We start from the raw sequence: 18379 nt of genomic DNA, 5'->3' as shown, positions 1-18379 counted from the left end.
TCTGGTAACACCACAAACAACGTTGCAAATCTTCTATTCTTTCACTCTCAGTCAAGAAGTTTGTGGGGGAAAAAAAGGGCGAACACAATAAATAGGAAGGCTGACATACCTCCTAGGATTACTCTGCTCATTATTTAAAAATAGGAAGTAGGCAGTGTTATATAAGTTAAAATATATATATTCTACACATTCAGATCATACCTTACCTGTTTTTCAAAAACAGGGAAATGATGGCAATAACTCTGTACCTTTTTGCGTTGTTTCTGTTTCTTTGACAAGCCGCTGTCTAGCAAAACATCAATTTCCCCCAGAAACTGGAATGCTCTCTTGTATGGGCTTTGACTGGGTAGGTCAAAGTAGAACTTACTAGAGATGATCCTCATCCCCCCCCCCAAAACATGCCATTTTCTACTTCCTTTTGCTTTCGAATGCCTATGGCTGGCATTAATTCGCAGATGGTTCCCCCTCCCCCTTCCTGGGAATAATGGTATATGTTCCAGTGTGGCTATGTGCAACACTCTGACTGGGCTGAGCTGTGGATAAACAAACCTTGAAAAGCTAGGCTACAGACTGGGGACACTAAGAGGACATCTTCCACACTCCCAATACACATTCCCTTGAGCACAGCTCACTGCAGGAGTGAAAAAAAAGGAAAGAGTCTGAGAGCAGCTCTGCCTACACACTGAAGGTCCACCACAGTCCCATTGCTGATGGCCCTGAATGGTATCTGCCATCTCAGGTCATAGCTCGTTATTTTCCATATATTTAGTTCTTTTTTCCTCCTGATTTGGAAACATACAAATACTTTCAGAAACCCAAGAGCAAATCAGTTCAGGATAATCCCTCATCATCTCATGGCTAGTCAGCCCACCTTTGTATGCAACAAATCAGATTGGATAGTATCTGCACATACTCTACCATGGATTAAACCATATCTTGTTTTCTAGCCTAGAATTAGTTGAGTGGCTGCAAGCAGAGCTATTTACTGTTGTTACATAACAACAATTCAGGACATTTGAATTCTTATCTTTCCTGACTTCCATGATGCCAAACATGTCACGGCTTCTGAACAACTTTATGGCAGATGAGATGCTGATTTGACTCCCTGAGTTTTAGCCTGAGTTCTGCCCTGTTTCATGCATCACATCTTCCTAAATTTCCAATCCTTTATGGGAATGCAGATTTGCAACTCTTATCAAATGTGCATTAATTTTCAGCCATTTTGTCATCATAGTCATAGGCATCCTTCAGTCTCAAGAGACTATGGTAACATGCTCTGAATCGAGGAGTGTCCTCTCCAGAGCATGAAGCCCGGGTAAGGTAATATGGAGGATAGGCTGTTACCCAAGCAGCAAATCCCCCCTCTCCACATTGCTGAAATGGTCCAATGGAAAGGCAAGAGCCAATACAACTGGTTCCAGCAACGTCGCAGGAGTTGGCAGAACGACACATGCTGCCTTCGGGACTCCAGCTCCGGATTTTGCCTCGAGGTTAACTCCTGAAGCCTTTTCCATGAGTGGATAATTAGGATGATTTGAAAAAGGATGATTTGAAAAAATTCAAGCCATTTTGTACTCTGCTGCCAACAATGTGCAAGTAGAGCCAGAGCCATTTTATGAATGAAACATAGCTTACAATCCTGTTTCTATATGATAAAAAAGCATGTTGCTAATTTCAATACAGACATAGCAAGAATACCCAAACGAGAGAGAGATTAGGTTTAAAAGTGTCACAAAGCCTAAAAGAAACAACACAACTAAATGCATCCACCCATGAGTAACTGCACATACCTTATAGTTTTGAAAATCTCTACAGTATTTCTCTGTGAAATAATTTAATTTCTTACCTCTTTACTTTCTTCAATCTCTGATATACTGCTAAGTTCCTCCGTATTTAAATGTTCAAAATCGGACTCTCCCATAGCTATTGGGACCGTCACAGTGAGATTCGGGTTGTTGATGAAGGACATCGGATCAGTGCATAGGGTAGTGGTTGTTCTGTCTTTGGAATAATCAAGAGCTTTGTTGATCTCAGCTATAGTGTGGTTGGGAACACACCCGCCTTTCTTGTTATTTTGTTCATCAGCAAAATCAACTTCCGGGGAGGCCTTACATTTTTGCAAAAGGATGATTTGAAAAAATTCAAGTATTTTTCTTTTTACATGATCTATTCCTCTCAGAATCCTTGCTACAGCAATTTGCAGATTGTTGGCGTCTGTTTCTTGTTCCGGAGCAGCAAGGCTATCTGAACTAAAAGAGCTCAATAATAAGGCCAGAAAGAGGTTTAATACCTGCAGGAGGGAAAATAATGCAGTCAATCTCTCTGGATAACAATTTAATTGTTCCTATGTACTTTCAATTCATATTTCAATGTGGCACATTTAACAACAGTCAAAGATATGTCCTTATGTGGCTGCCTCCACCACAGTTCTAAGACTATGAAATCTAGAAATGTGAAACATTGTGTGATCATTAAAGAGATCGTATAGTGAATCCCTGAACCCCATTCTAGCAGATAATTTAAATCTTTTTCATGTTTTTATCTTTTAATTTAATTTAAAATCATATATTGTTTAATTTGCCTTTTAATATTTAACTTGTGTTTTTAATTGTGTGAATTTTAACACTGTGAGCTGCTTTGGGTCCCTTGTTGGGAGAAATCCGGAAAATCATGATCATAATAGATCTAGGGATTTTTGTGAGTATAGGCGCAGGAATCCTTGGAAGCAGCCTACAGCAGCCATCTGGTGCCCTTTACATATTCTGAACTACAGGTTCCATCACCCCCAACTGGTACAGACATGGGCATGCTAAACGAGGACAGTGGGTGTTGCAGTCCAACACCTCTGGAAGTTATCTGGGCCTAAGCATCTTCTCTCACGAAGTAGAGCCAAACTAGCCCCCTGGTTTACTGGGTAGTTGGTGGTGATGAAACGAATGGGATGGAGACTAGAGTGATGATGGTGGAAAACTTGGGAGTGAATCCAACTGAACATAAGCTAGAGCCCATTGGAAGGCCTATTGTGTGGCAGCAGCAAAGAAGTCATTCTTTGCTGCCACCATTGTGTCTGCACAAAATCGCCCAGCAGAGCCTGAGTGGCTGAAGCCCTGTTATATTATGGTCCACAGGAAGGTAGTGTTGACCACTTGTTAGCTTACTGCAAAAGATTTACATAGCACTTTGCGGGCAAAATCACTTGGATCCACTCTGACTTGGATGCTATGGTTAATACAGGTCCTGTAGATGTAGCTACGGCTCCTGCTTGTCTAGTGTTAATGAATAAGTTCCAGTTTTTGCAGCCTGATGATGTGGACAGGATTCTTCAACCAGTGAAGGCCATCACACGCCTGCTGGACCCTTCCCCCTACTGGCTTATAAAAGTTGCCAGAGAGGGACTGGCCAAGTGTATCCAAGGGTTAGTGAATGCCTCCCTGCAGAAAGGAAGGATCCCAGCATGTTTAAGGGAGGGAGTAATAAGACCATTATTGAAAAACCCTCCTTGGACCCCATGGTACTGGATAATTATTGGCCAGTCTCTAATATCCAATTCTTGGGCAAGGTACTGTTGCAGATTGTGACTTCTCAGCTCCAGGGGTTCCTGTATAACATGGATTATTTAGATCCATTTCAATCTGCCTTCAGGTTTATGTGACAGAGGCTGCTTTGGTCACCTTGGTAGATGACCTATACCAGGAACTAGATGGGGGGAGTGTGTCACTGTTAGTTATGCTGGACCTCTCAGTGGCTTTCAATATCATCCTTCTAGGTTATCTCTCTGGGATGGGGCTGGGAGGCACTGTTCTACAGTGGCTCTGATCCTTCCTTGAGGGTGGTGCTGGGGGACTTTTGTCCTTCAGGGTTCTGTTTTGTCCCCTATGCTATTTAACATCTACATGAAACTACTGGGTTGTCTGGAGTTTAGGAGTTCAGTGTCACCAGCACGTTGATGACACCCCACCATATACTTTCAATCTAAATCTAAGGGAGCTGTCTTGGTTCTAAATCAGTGTCTGGTGTCAGTAATGTACTGGATGAAGATGAATAAACTGAATCTTGATCAAGACAACACAGAAGCGCTCCTGGACAGTCAAAAACCAATCAAGGAATAGGACTGCAGCCTGTGCTGATTGTTGTTACCATGTTTCCCCGAAAATAAGACAGGGTCTTATATTAATTTTTGCTCCAAAAAACGCACTAGGGCTTATTTTCAGGGGATGTTTTATTTTTTTCCATGTACAACAACCTACATTTATTCAAATACTGTCATGTCATCTTATTCTGGTGGCTGCACAGTGGTGGAGGCCGGGATTTCACTCAACTGGGGCTTATTTTGGGGGTAGGGCTTATATTACGAGTATCCTAAAAAACCATACTAGGGCTTATTTTCAGGTTAGTCTTATTTTCAGGGAAACAGGGTACTATCTCTCTGAAAACACAGGTATGCAGATTGGGGGTGTTCGTGGATTTGTCCCTGAGCCTGAATGCCCAGGTTTCGGCAGTGGACAGGACAGCCTTTGCACAGTTAAAACTAGTGTGCCACCTGCACCCATTTCTTGAGAGGTCTGATTTGGCCACATGCCCTGGTGACATCCCAGCTAGGTTACTGTAATGGGCTCTATATGGGGCTGCCAATGGAAAGTGTCAGGAAATTTTAACAGGCACAAAATGCAGCAACCAGATTGCCGACTGGGGCTGGTTACAGGGAACATATAAACCCCCCATTACAGCAGCTCCACTGGCTGCTGATCAGTTACTGGGCACAATTCAAAGTCCTGGTTTTAACCTATAAAGTCCTAAACATCTTGGGTCCAAGCTATCTCCAGGTTTGCATCTCCCTTTATGAATCTGCCCGGGTGTTAAGATAATCAGGAAAGGCCTCAAACTTTTAAATATTTGTATATGTACTACAGTGGTGCCCTGCATAATGGGTGCCCCGTTTAACGATGAATCCGCATAGCAATGGCTTTTTTGCGATCGCAAAAGCGATCACATTGCGATGTTTTAAATGGTAAAACATCGCTTTGCGACGATCGGTAAGCTGTTTCACTTACCGATATTCGCATAGCAATGTTTTTTCTAACAGCTGATCGGCGGTTCCAAAATGGCCGTTGGGTAAAAAAAATGGCCACCTGCAGTGTTTTCGTGCCTTTTCCTCGCTTACTGGGCAGCGAAAATGGCGGCCGTATGGAGGATTTTCACATAACAGTGAGGTTTTTTTGCCCATAGGAACGCATTAAACATGTTTTTATGCATTCCTATGGGGTTTTTGTTCCGCATAGCAACGAATCCGTATAGCGGAACGGATTATCGTCACTATGCGGGGCAGCACTGTATATGTACTGTTTTAGCTTTTGAATATTGCCTTTTTAATTATGTAAGCTGCCTTGGGTCCATTTTAAGGAGAAAGGAGAAATAAAAAATATTATATTATTATATTTTAAATATAATAAACAAACAATAAATAAATAAATAACAAACAATAAATTCACCATCACAAATACAATAAATAAATAAATAACCCTTAAAGTTCTCTGAAAGAAATGTGAAGACATTATACTTGCTGTTAGTTGTCTCGGGTGCCATTGTATAAGGAAAAGATGGGACATCTTTCTGCTCTAGATATATACATAATGAGCTGCAACCATTTTGCACAATAGCTGTGGAATACTAAACAATAAATCACTTACAAGCCACTGTTGTGTAAAACAATGGCTAAAAAGACATACCACAAGGTTTCCAATCACCATGACCATCATGAAAACAATAAGGCACATGGGTGGGCCTGAAACCTCCATGCAATCCCACATGGTCTCTATCCATTCACCACAAAGTACTCGGAACACGATCAAGAAAGAGTGGAAGAAGTCATTCATGTGCCAGCGTGGAAGCACACAGTCGCTGGAGATCTTGCAGACGCACTCCTTGTAGCTTTTGCCGAACAGCTGCATTCCAACCACGGCAAAAATGAAGACAATAATGGCCAGCACCAAAGTCAGGTTCCCCAGGGCACCCACGGAGTTGCCAATAATCTTGATCAGCATGTTTAGTGTCGGCCAGGATTTTGCTAGCTTGAAGACTCGAAGCTGAAAACAAATAATTTATATATATGAGAAGCTAACAAACAGATGCAGACTCAACACAGTTCCAACTAGAGTAGACTTACTGAATCAATGGAAACTTGTTACCTCTTACGTAAGTACTCCTCTAGCTGTGACTAACACTGGGTTTAGGCCTATAACTGCAATCCTACACATTTCTCTCTTACTGAACTATGGCCTACAGCAAAGATGAACAAACAGGAACACTTCATATGTTCTGCCGTATATTTCCAATAAGCTCTTGCTTAGGAAGACCACCCAGGTATTACAGAACATGTAGTTTAAGAAATATGAATGGCATCAGCTTACCTATTACAAACGACAGATGAAGACTAATTATGCACAATAAGAGGAAAGGAGCAAGCAGCTCTAATGGGGCCCAATAATAGTCTTTACAAAAACACAGGAAGGAAACCAGGCCACAAATCACACAATCTGCAATATTTATACACCAATGCTGGGAAAACAAACAAGAAGAGCTGGAAATTTTAATTCAGGAAGAATAACCGAACAGGGATGATTTAAACTTGGTGAGATGAATCCTATGAGTGGAATACAGCAGTTGGAGGATATAAATTGTTGAAAAAGAAGAATATGTCAAAAAATACATTTTCCTGCAGAGAAATAAAGGAGAGCTTGACTGTCCCATCGAGGGCATCTGTATTAAATTAACAGTTTAGCTCTACTACCAACTATCCAATCAAGAAGAGGCAGATGAAATCTATGAAAAACAAACTGGAAGAATTTCAAGGAAGCACAATGTAGTAATAGGAGACTTAAACTACCCCAATAACTGTTGGGAGACAAATTCTACCAAACATGGTCATTTCAAGAAATCCCTGGTTTTTCTTGCTTATAATTTTCTCCTACAAAACTGGAGGTAGAAACTAGAAGCTATCCTTGACTTGATTCTAACCAATAGGATGACTTAGTGGAGGGAGTAGCAGTAAAGGGAACTCAGGGGGAGATTGACCACGTTCTATCTGAGTTCTTGATTTCAAAGCCAGGAAGAGTTGACTGTATTTGCACATGTATGGTGGATTTTAGGAAAGCCAATTTTAATAAACTCAGAACAAAAAAAAGAGTCCAAGATGGGTAGGAGTTTCTAAAAAAGGAAATTCTAAAGGCATAATTACAAACACTATCAAGGGGGGGGGAGGAGGGTGGGAAACAGCAAAAGAGACCAATGTGGCTTCACAAAAAGCTCAGAGCAAATCTGAAAACAAAACATGACTCTTATAGGAAGTGGAAGGAAGGCCAGGCCAGAAAGGAAAAGTAGATAAGTAGCAAAGAATTCTATGGATGGCATTAGGAAGAAAAAAGCTGAGAATGAGCTAAGGTTGGCAAGAAATGCTAAAAGCAACAAAAAAGAATTGTGGGATTAATTTTTTGGTTCCTGGCTTTCACATGTAAGCACATATATCACATTTTTCCATGTATAAGACAATACTTTTGTCTAAAATATTTAGACTAAAAATTGAGGGTCGTCTCATACAAAGAAGCTGAGGAGAGAACAAAATGGCACATTTGCTTCTGCAAACAGGCTGCCTCCAGTCACAAGGCTTAGCTAGCTTTCTCCAATCAAGAGCATTATGTAACTGATGTCAGCTGATGCTGTACAAACCAACTGGAACACACCTTGAAGGTGGAGCCTGAAGGCACTGCTCAGATTCAACAGGGACTCGTAATGTCCAAGCGTTTTGAGCACAGAAGCTGAATACTCAAAGCTAAATTTTCTTAATTTTGGGTTAGAAAAGTGGGGAGGGGGGCATCTTATACATTGAAAAATACAGTAGTTCTCTTTCTTAAAGCAGAACTTGGCAAAGCTGTTCACGTAATGTACATGAGTAGAAACAGACCTTTTTTCTCTGCAAACAAAGAGGAAAACTTGGATGCCCTGGCTGAGACTTTATCAAAGCCCAGTGAGTTATGGTACCATCAGAGAAATAATATATGTTTTGCTATGAATGTGGATTAGTCTGCACTTGATTGGGGATTTATAAAACATAGAAATTCTGTTGAATTTCAGGAAATCTTGAATCAATTCAAGCCAATTTCTGGCCCAAGAAGAACTGTAACTATATAGCAAATGATCATCCTGTCCCTGCATGTCAGTGACCCAGTCAGCACTGGGATTTAGCATTAAGCTTACCAATCTGAAGGACCTTAGGACTGACAGTCCATCCACATTTGAAAGGCCCAGCTCCATCAAACTCAGGCTGACAATGATGCTATCAAATATATTCCACCCTTCTTGAAAATAATAATAAGGATCCAGGGCTATTAGTTTGAGGACCATTTCTGCTGTGAAGATTCCAGTGAAGACCTAAGTACAGAATGCTAAGGGTCAGTTACTATATTCCCTCAATTTCCCAGATTATTTTCCTTTTAAACCACTGTGATTTGTTTCATTGCCTGTGTGCATGAAAGTAAACATAAAAATGCTTGACTACAATATACTGCTGAAATTCCACTGATGCGCAACTTAGAGCTTGGAAAAGCTACTTTTTTGAACTATCAGAATCCCCCAGGAAGCACCGGTCATGTTGCATATGGGATTCTGGGAGTTGTGTTCTGTCCTGTGTACTTTCCTGTTTGCAAGTTTGCAGTGAACTGGGCTGTACTGGGAATTTACAAAGATGCTATAGTATAAACCAGTGGTTCTTAACCTTTGTTACTCGGATGTTTTTGAATTGCAAATCCCAGAAACCCCAGCCAGCACAGCTGGTGGTGAAGGCTTCTGGGAGTTGCAGTCCAAAACTCCTGAGTAACCCAAGGTTAAGAACCAGTGCTATAAACCACTAATGCAACATTCATCCACCCCACACAACCCCAAAGCTGAACTGCTGGCAATACTGGTGGTTGGCTGGTAGAAGTGTTACTTGTTAGAAGGATTTAGGCAAAGGAAGCATGATTATGCTTTGCATAAATCAGATTCCAGGTAAATGATTTCAGGTTGCAGAGCTAGGAAAATATTAATATCTATTGTCTTGGAAAGCTGTGATAAGATAACATAGTACTAGGCTAGTACTCTCCCTGGGAGCTTGGCTATGGAGACTCTAAAAATCAGTGTTTGTGGTTCATAAAATGTTTAGAAACATTCAATGATCATATCTAGAAAAAACCCAAAGAAAATAATAAAAATTAAAAAGGCAAAAAACTAGTGGCAGCAAAGACCGTTATATTTTAAAGTGAGCTTTTTCTGGACAACACCACATCTTCGGACATATCAGGGCTTGTCCATGAAAGCTCACCTTAAAACATAACAGTTAGTGTTTAAGGTGCTAGAGGTTTTTGTATTTTTTTATTTCATTTTTCTCCTTTGGGTTTTGCCTGATATGCTTGCACAGACTAACACAACTCTATCTCTTATAAAAGAACATTCACTGAGCAGGCATTCTGATTAGAAAACTTTTTCAGAATGTTGCCCAAGGAGGTTTGAGTTCCCCAATCAGAAAATTATCTAATGTAAAACTTCACTTACAAGGTTTCCAGTTTTAAGAACCTCACTGAAAGAATTCTCGATTGGATAATGTTCCATGGACATAAATAGGGTGTTTATAACAATGCAGATGGTGATGCCGAGATCGACAAATGGATCCATCACAACAAAATAAACAAATTTCTTTATTTGTAACCAACTGTCGCAACAGTCCCAAATCAAGTAGGAGTGGGCAAACTTATACCAGCATGGTGGGCATTTCTGCCTGGATTCCTCAAGTTCTGAAGGAAGCATATTGAAAACAGAAAGATGACATAATTATTCAGTGGTTATATCAGATAGGAAAAACAAAGACAATGAAAATGTAATCTTACATTTGCAAATTTTAATGCATTATATATTACTGTAGTCTTACTTGATCAGCTATTCCTCCAGTAAAATATGTGAAACAGGAATATACAATTTGTCGTGGCATTCAGTTAGAGCATGAAAAGGTTCCTTTTTTGGACTACAACTCTCTTTCTTCAGCCAGTGTGAACACTATAACTTGTAGCCTAAAAATATAATTTTCCAAGCTTCTGTATTTATTGAGGATTGTGCAAAGTATACAAAGGAATATCTATCCTTCTAAATGAGTATAGCTCATTGTGCCTTCCAGGAAAGGGATATGCCAAGATCACCCAAGGCATGTGTTACTGATAAGATTACAAGTCTTGTTGCCTGTGTACCCTTAAATAAGCTGCAAGGTCCCAGAACTCTCCCAGAAGGCAGAACTGGAAGAAGTTTATGAGTAATTTATAGTCAGAAAACCATAATTTGGAATCAGACTGAGAGTACAAAGTATTATTGCTTGTCCTTCTTCTTTCACACTGAACATTCAAAGTACACAGGAGTACACCTCTGATATTTGCATGATATTTGCAGTCAACACAGCATTCTGTTAATCATTGCTGATGGGAGGAGACAGTGAAAACAAAACTTCATAACTTTTGCATGGGACACCTATATCCTGTGAATTGGTTTTGCTATAATTTTTTCATGGCACCTAACCAATTCTATAGTTGGTTTCTCAAATGCCTACTACTGCTGCCTGAAAAGAAATATTTCCCGCTACAGCTTCTTTTTTCTCAATTAAAGTTGTTCCATGCTGTCAGAAGACCCAGGACATTAAAAATGCTTATTTTATGTAGAAAGTCTTCCATAAACTCTGGCTGCTTCTTGCAGTATTCTGCAGCAACTGTCTTGCCAGTACTTCAGAAGACTAGTGAGTCTCACTGAAGAGAATGGGGCTTATGTCTGGCCAAAATGATACTGAAATCCACATTTCTTCTAGGTATTCAGATTGATTTTTGCCCCAAGCAATAAATACATAGAAAATATTTTGAAAAACATGTTTGTGTTTTGATGAGAAGTAATTAACTGATGAAAAAAGCAGATTCTAGGATTTCCCCTTGCTTGGTATCTCTCTATGAATGGTAGTGAGCACAAGAGGGGATCCTCTTAGATTATCTTGACTGCTGATGTGGGTGATGTCAATATTCAGGCTGCCTTTTGTAATGTAATGCCAGGTATACTTTTCACTGCTGGCAACATGGGCATGATATTGCAAAGTAATGTTCACTATTTCCTGGCATTTTGAATCATTGACACAGAAGCAATATCTCATATAATAAACCACAGTTTTTTTGATTGGTTGATTCAGTGGTCCTATCTCGCAGAATGACAGGAGGGGATTAAATCTAAGTATTCTATGCCTGAAGTTGCATCAGATTCCTCTTTCATAGGACTGTGGCTAGAGAAGAAAGGCTTAAACACCTGCCCTCTGTCCGTAGTGTTGGATCTCTGCTGATCCATTTAGTCATGCATGGTACTGCTTGCTCCCACTGGCAACAATCAATAAACTCTTATGTTGACTGTATGATAAACAGTTTGTTCTGCTTCTCCCTAGTATTTATCATTAGTGCTTTCCTCAGTTTCATATGATTCTTTAGGTCTTCTCAGAGTGTTTTTTTTTAAAAGACAATTGTTACTTCACGATAGTTTTATACATTCACACACACAAGCATACCTTCCATTGTGTTTGTTATTATGCTTGCGATACTCATTGCCCTTTGTCTTATGGTGGGATCTTCCAGTAAATCCATTGATATCTGAAAAGAACTTGACCGCCTTCTTTTGCTATCCATTTCAGATGCAGTACTCTGCAGTGGGGTATTAAAAAAAATACCGTTATGGGAGCCTGCACTAGAAAGATTTTGAAAGAAACAATTAAGCACCAAGATAATCATGCCACATGCAGCTCAGTGTTTTTGCATATATTATGCCAGACTTTTGTTCGCCAGAAATATTTAGGACTTCAGATATTTCATATACCTTTAAAAAAGTGTAACATAACAATAATCCTAGAATTGCAGAGCTGGAAGAGATCCTACGGATAGTAGAAAGTATTTTCTACATGCTACCCACCACCAATTAAACTTAAGGGCACTTTAGATATCTGGACATCCAGGAGAATGCCCATATCTCATGACCCCACAAACTTCATGTGATAGCTTGGTATTTGCATATATTAATCACCAGAGCTTGGAACATTTAGAGCTTAGCCATTACTAACATTTCTTGTTTAATCTGCTCAGGTTAATGCTGGATGGGAAAATTTTAACACATCAAGTTATGGTCAAATTATTACTAATGTTAGTGGTTCAAGATACTAGACGTGTATTTCATATTTTTTGGGCTTAAGTCTCCAGAATTCACCAGGAATTCATCCGGCCAAAATTCTGGGGGATTTGACCAAGAAATTGAAGTCATCGCAGTTTTTCAGTTAAGCACAAGTTGTGTTTAATTGAAACACAGACTGAAGGTTCCAGCAGTCTTTATCAGCCTATGACGAAGAAAGAGCAAATTAATGGTGAGACTAAGTTCTGTGGGAGCTGCAAGGGATTAAGGGACTGGTAATTTTTTAAGGCTCTCTATACAAAACCTAATGTACACAGAGACTACTAGTCCCCTAATCTCTTGTAAACCACAGAATTTGGCATCATCCATCAATTTCCTCTTCTTCACTGATAAATAATGGCTGTCACAGTCTTCATTCTCCACCTGTGTTGAACTAAAAGCTTCTGTGAGAACTTTAATTTGTTGAAGTCCTAGAAATATGAAAATTCCATTGCAAAAGACTACACTGAAAGCCTTAACAAGATGGACTTGCTTATTGGAGAAAAACCCTTATTTACATACTCACTTATATAAATGTTACAGACATTTATATTATGCCTCCCCTTCCTCCAAATTTATATTCATTACCACAGTTCTGTGAGACAAGTCAGCCTGAGAGACAGTGAATGCCTAAAGGTCACTCATTGTCTTCCATGGCTCAGTGGGGCTTTAATCTAGATCTCCCAACCAAAACCTTAAACATAATACTCCAGCTTTAATGACTACGCCACAAGGACAAAGATATTGTTTGGAAAGAATAATATTGCCCACTTCCTTCCTGCCCCTGGATAATAAGCATATTAATGTTAATGAGCCAAACCGTATTAACGTTGCACTATTTCCTCCAACAGAGCCATCCCTACCCTAATTATGGAAGCAATCCAACTTCACTGGGGAAATCTTACTGGAAATGTGTGTTAGGTGAAGGGTATTAAACCAATACATTGATCCCAGGCTCTGTTAATTGCCTGATATCCTTCTGCTTCCCTAGATCTTAGGCATCCTTCAGTCTCAAAAGACTATGGTAACATGCTCTGTTAGGATTAAGGGTGCTGGTCCTTCTTCAGGTTTACGAATGAAATGTTAACACACATTGATGAGTATGCTCCCCACCATGTGCTGAAATGCAACACTAGGCAAAATGCTTTAGTAGCCACTCTCCTTATTTATCCTTATTTATCTAAAGTGCTTCTTTTTTTAAATCAGGAAAATGGGGGAAGCTATGGATAATCAAACCATGAAAAACCAAAACCAGCATTCTAGCGTTTCTTATTTCATGCTTAGCTATCCAGATTGGGTTGGGGGAACAGAAATCATGCTGAGGTGAAATATTTAGTGAAATAATTATTTCACTTATCTGCACTAAATGTGGGAATTGACCTTCATTCAGGCCTTCAAGCCATTCACGAGTAGTTCCTTATATTGAAAAAGACTAGGAGTCTCTTTTTCAATATAAGTGCCTTTTTCAATATAATTAATGCCCAATTTCCCCAGCTTATAGCTTGTCACATTCTTTTGTGGTAACATTTAACTAACTGTAAAAGTCTGACTTAATTGATCTTCAGCATGCCAGTCAAAAAAATCAAGGGAGACTTACTGGGACACAATGTATGTACCTGCAAACACAACATATAGGTTAAGTGAGGATTTAGGAGTTGTCAATCTGTGTCTCATTCATTAGTCATACAACTTGTTGTTGAGTACAGGATTTGTCTTTCACAAATAACTAGAATGGGAATCCCAATGTGGAAGGTGACTCTAGCCTGGTGACAGCAGGATCTTTAACCAGAGCCTGGCAGCATCAAATAAAAGGGCCACCTGTGTGAGGGCATAACAAGATTTCTTTCTTTACTTATTTAAAGGGAAATATGGCTTGCAACATGAACTTTGGGGGTCTGTAAAAAAACCCATATTTTTTGTCCTTCATTTTGAGGGGCTACAAATGTGGGATTTTAAGGGGAATTTCTGCACTCCTTTTCAAACTGTCATTCTCTTACCATTAAAAATGTGTTTTTCATAAAGAACTGAAACATAAACAGTAAAACGAATTACTCTAAAGATGAGTCATGAGGGGACCTTTTAAATAAGCATTTTAAAAAGTAACTTTCAAAATTATGCCTGTATGCCTCCCTAGCAGCTCTGTCCCTTTTAGATAGAGAAATGAAAATACATACACACCTATCGTACATACGCAACAGAAGTTGTGGAGGTAACTGACGGCCAATTCTCTCCCTGCCTTCCTTCTTTCCCCAAAGGTTGTTCTGTGGCTTGCAAGGGAACTGCCTCAGGGAAGGACAGGACTGAGAGAGGAAGGCTACTTGCCCTGATGGGTTCCTTCCAAGGCAACGTGAAGTGAGTGCCCTTTGCTCTCTGTTGAAGAAAGGCAATGGGAGATGGTCTAATGGGGAAATGAGGATGTGATGGAAGTCACTGGGAAAACAGGTGCAGAAATGAGGGACAGGGTGTGCAAAGAAAATAGAGTGTACGGTGAAAGTGGACTACTCTAATTTAAGAAGTACTTACTTAGAATAAGGAAAATGTAAATTTGGCCATGAAAAAATTATCCTTTCTCTTCCCCTGCTTCCGTTTTGCTTTTGTTTTTTTTTTAACTTCACCTGTTCAGTGTGTGTTTGCAAGTACATACAGCAACGGCAAGACCATTAATTTCTGTATAGCACATTTCTGAGAAGCCTGGATAGTTACAATAAGCTAGCTTTTCCACGATGCAGAAGCATTCACAATTTGGATTCCATTCTGTTGACCCACCATGCCTATGCTACTCAAAAATCCTTACACTGTCATCAGTAGTTGCTTTATCTATTATCACCTCTGGGAGAAGCTGTCCAGTAGGTGAGAGAAGTATGGAGGGTCCTCCTATCAAGGAAACCACCCCATTGCAATCCACGCTGCTGTGCATCTTCCCATTTGCTGGAAACACTGGGAACATGGTCTGACTTATGTTACTGCTGCGCCGTCTGGGTAGAACAAAATTGTCTTCGGTGCTGAATTCGCTATCGGCGTCTGAGCCCCCTTCGGTAGTTTGACCTCTGAAGCTGGAAAAGCTGACTCTGCTACTGCGCCTTGTGGGAAACAGCATGGACTATACAGAGGTGTGAACAGAACAGAATTGTTAAACATCCACAAAACAATACTGGAGTCCTAGCTGTCAGTTGTTTTTTCAGAACAGATCCCAGATCACTAGAATACCTTCCCAAGCAGCAGGGTAAGCAACATGGAGCACCACCCCTGGCACATGCATCCACCCTCAAATTTAATTTTCAAAAATGGCTAATAAATCTGCCGTCTTCTTCCAAGAGGGATGGGGGCAATCTTCTTTCCATCTTCCCTGGTCCTATATACAGTGGTGCCTTGCTTAACAATGTTAATTCGTTCCAGCGAAATCGCTGTACAGCGAAAATGGCGTAAAGCGAAATAAAAAAGCCCACTGAAACACACTGAAAACCGTTCAATGCGTTCCAGTGGGCTGAAAAACTCACCGTCCAGTGAAGATCCTCCATAGGGGCGGCCATTTTTTGTGCCTGTAGAGTGAGGAATGCATCCAAAAACACAGCAGGGAGCCATTTTGAGCACCCGGCGGCCATTTTGAAAACCCAACAATCAGCTGTTTTGATCATCGTAATGCAAAGAATCGGTTCCCGAAGCAGGGAACCGATCTTCGCAAAGCGGAAAAAACCCATTTAAAACATTGTTTTGCGATCGCAATTGTGATTGCAAAAACATCGTCATGAAGCAGATTTGTCATTATACGAGGTAATGGTTAAGTGGGGCACGACTATATATGTGATATATACACAGTACAGTATATGATGAATTATCCCTGTAGTGTATGGCCACTAGAGGGAGCAAGGTTTTTTTTTTTAAGTTTGAAAACATATTTGTCTTGTGGGGGCACTGGCATGGGGGGGGTCATGGGAGTGGTCTTCCAAGTTTGAGGGGTAGAAGTGTGCAGCTCTTTAACTTTGGGAGGTTGCCCACTCCTGCCACCCACTGAGAATGTACTGGATTTGACAATTCATCAAGGTATCTCTGACAAAACTTGATGGGAGCACTTCAAGAGCTGAGCAAAACAAAACCTAAGCTGTTCTGTTGAGTTGATATTGTTTGCTCTGACAGCAATGTCAGCAAGCTCCGTTTGTTTGCTATGGTTTACATTTCGGAGCACAGCTTTTCTGCAATGAAAAAAAAACGTTCACATATCTGACACTCCTTCAGTACTCAGAAGTCATAAGAAGAAGTTGTCCCCAAGTATTGAGTTCTGGTGTACTTAAAATTTTCTCTCCACAAGAATTCCAGCATATTCAGGGTTAGCAGTGTTGTTAGAAATTAGAGTTAGGGTTATGGCCAGAGTCAGCGTTAAGAGTCTGGCTTAACTTCACACATCATGTATTTCCTAAACCCACTGGGGATTTCAATGACCCATTCATTCACTTGCCCTCAAAATGGGCCAACCCTTGATACCCAGAGTATTTCACTTCTACTTCATGATTCTCCACAAAACAGCATGGGACTTTTGTGTGCGTATATTCTAGTTTATGTTACACTAGCTTACAAAATTACCACACTGGCAAAAAGCAAGAGATTTTGTCTAAGTTGTCATCTGTCTGTAAAAACAAAACAAAACAAAAACAGAACCTGAATAGGACCAGTGGCTGAATCTCAGGAACCCAGTTTGTAACTCATCAGATATCCATGTCCTCAAACACAGGTCTGGTTCTGCATGACTTCTACAACTTTGTTTGGGATGGGAGGAAGATAAAAATGACCTGGCTGGGTGGATTAAGGTTAAAATATTTTCCTTTTACTGTTTTAATACAATTCCGTTAAGGGGAATTTGCCTTGCCATGTATCAAGAAGCAGAACATAAGGACAAGATAGATTGTTTTTAAAATCCACAATAACCTTTAGGAAAGTCATGAAGGAAGAGATATGCAGAAAAGAAGAAGCAGGTGTGAGAAGGGATAAACACCTTCTGCTTTAAGTCACAACTCCTGCCTCTTCCAAGCCCTTCAAATAGCAAACATGTCCTTTATTTCAGTTGTTTGTCCTTCACATAATAAAAAGGATGATGAGGAATGAGGCTCAGTAACTACTGTGCTGAAGCAACCTTAAAACATCCTTGTGCATGCAGTGATATGTAGAGGGATCTAGATCTGAGCCTCTGGCTTTGCTTCTTCCCTTACTTCTTCTATGTGTGTTATGTGCTATCAAGTCACATTTGACTTATGGCAAACCCTAAGACGTAAGATATTTTAGAATTGATTTCACCAGTGTCACCTCCCACCCATATATATATATCTCTGACAATATATATACATATATATATGAAAATCTCTGTGATGGTGGCCCCATCATCCAGACCCTCTCTGGAAGTGGAACATTTCTAACAGCACCACAATGTACCTGGTATGGAGAAACGGTCCTTCTGTCATAAGTGAGTCTGTTTCCTTCCATGGAAAATGGACCCCCCCCCTTCTTTTTAATGCTACCATCTGATTCCGATTTTGGCATTCCCCCCCCCACTCACTTTATTGTCTCCCACAGACAGGTCTCTCTGCCGTTTTTTCTTTCTTCGATTTCTTCTTTCTTTAGCACTCTTTGAGCTCAGCCGTGACAATTCTGAAGATGTTTCAGAAAGTCTTCCAAGGGTACCATCATCCTTAAAGTCTCTGTAAGCTGCTGCTGCTGCTAATGCCTGTTGTATCAAGAGATCAAGCACTGTTAACGTTCCACCTAGAAGAACACTGTGAACTGCCATAATGCAGTGTTCCTCATGATGTTATCTTGGCCATACCTGTACCTCCGCTTCTATCTCTACATACACATGCATTCATGTTTGTATATGAACAATTATGCTATGTTTGGATATGAACAAGTACAAACAAATGATTTCTTCTGCTAAAGCCTATTTACCAAAGGATTAGGATGATATATTTGCTAGAAGCAGGATCTGATTTATTTTAAATTTCTATATAGTATTGTCAAGTGTGTCATGGAATTACATGTTTTAAAACTAGTATTTTGATTCAACATTACTATCCACAAAATGTTACAATCCACTAACCCTACTAAGTTCTAAGACAGCGCTACTAGTGTAAGGGAT

General features: G+C 40.1%; 1 protein-coding gene across 3 annotated transcripts in view; it reads right to left on the bottom strand.

Moving 5' to 3' along the window:
* LOC144583013 (sodium channel protein type 2 subunit alpha-like) overlaps nucleotides 1–18379 on the bottom strand; it is a 76805-nt gene that overhangs the window by 44376 nt on the left and 14050 nt on the right. For 2 of the 3 annotated variants that reach the window (XM_072982069.2, XM_078394621.1), the window contains exons 11-17: nucleotides 17804–17971; nucleotides 15053–15358; nucleotides 11609–11741; nucleotides 9583–9821; nucleotides 8251–8424; nucleotides 5727–6083; nucleotides 1847–2290 (exon numbers count right to left, since the gene is read on the bottom strand). In XM_072982069.2, the coding sequence (XP_072838170.2) occupies nucleotides 1847–2290; nucleotides 5727–6083; nucleotides 8251–8424; nucleotides 9583–9821; nucleotides 11609–11741; nucleotides 15053–15358; nucleotides 17804–17971 (1821 nt within the window). The remainder of the gene's footprint in view (nucleotides 1–1846; nucleotides 2291–5726; nucleotides 6084–8250; nucleotides 8425–9582; nucleotides 9822–11608; nucleotides 11742–15052; nucleotides 15359–17803; nucleotides 17972–18379) is intronic. The other variant, XM_072982075.2, reaches the window with a different exon arrangement.

This window comes from Pogona vitticeps, chromosome 1 (assembly GCF_051106095.1).
Source record: "Pogona vitticeps strain Pit_001003342236 chromosome 1, PviZW2.1, whole genome shotgun sequence".
In the NCBI taxonomy this organism is placed as follows: domain Eukaryota; kingdom Metazoa; phylum Chordata; class Lepidosauria; order Squamata; family Agamidae; genus Pogona; species Pogona vitticeps.
The sequence above is the reverse complement of the archived record's forward strand: the minus strand, read 5'-3'. Positions and strand labels throughout refer to the sequence as shown.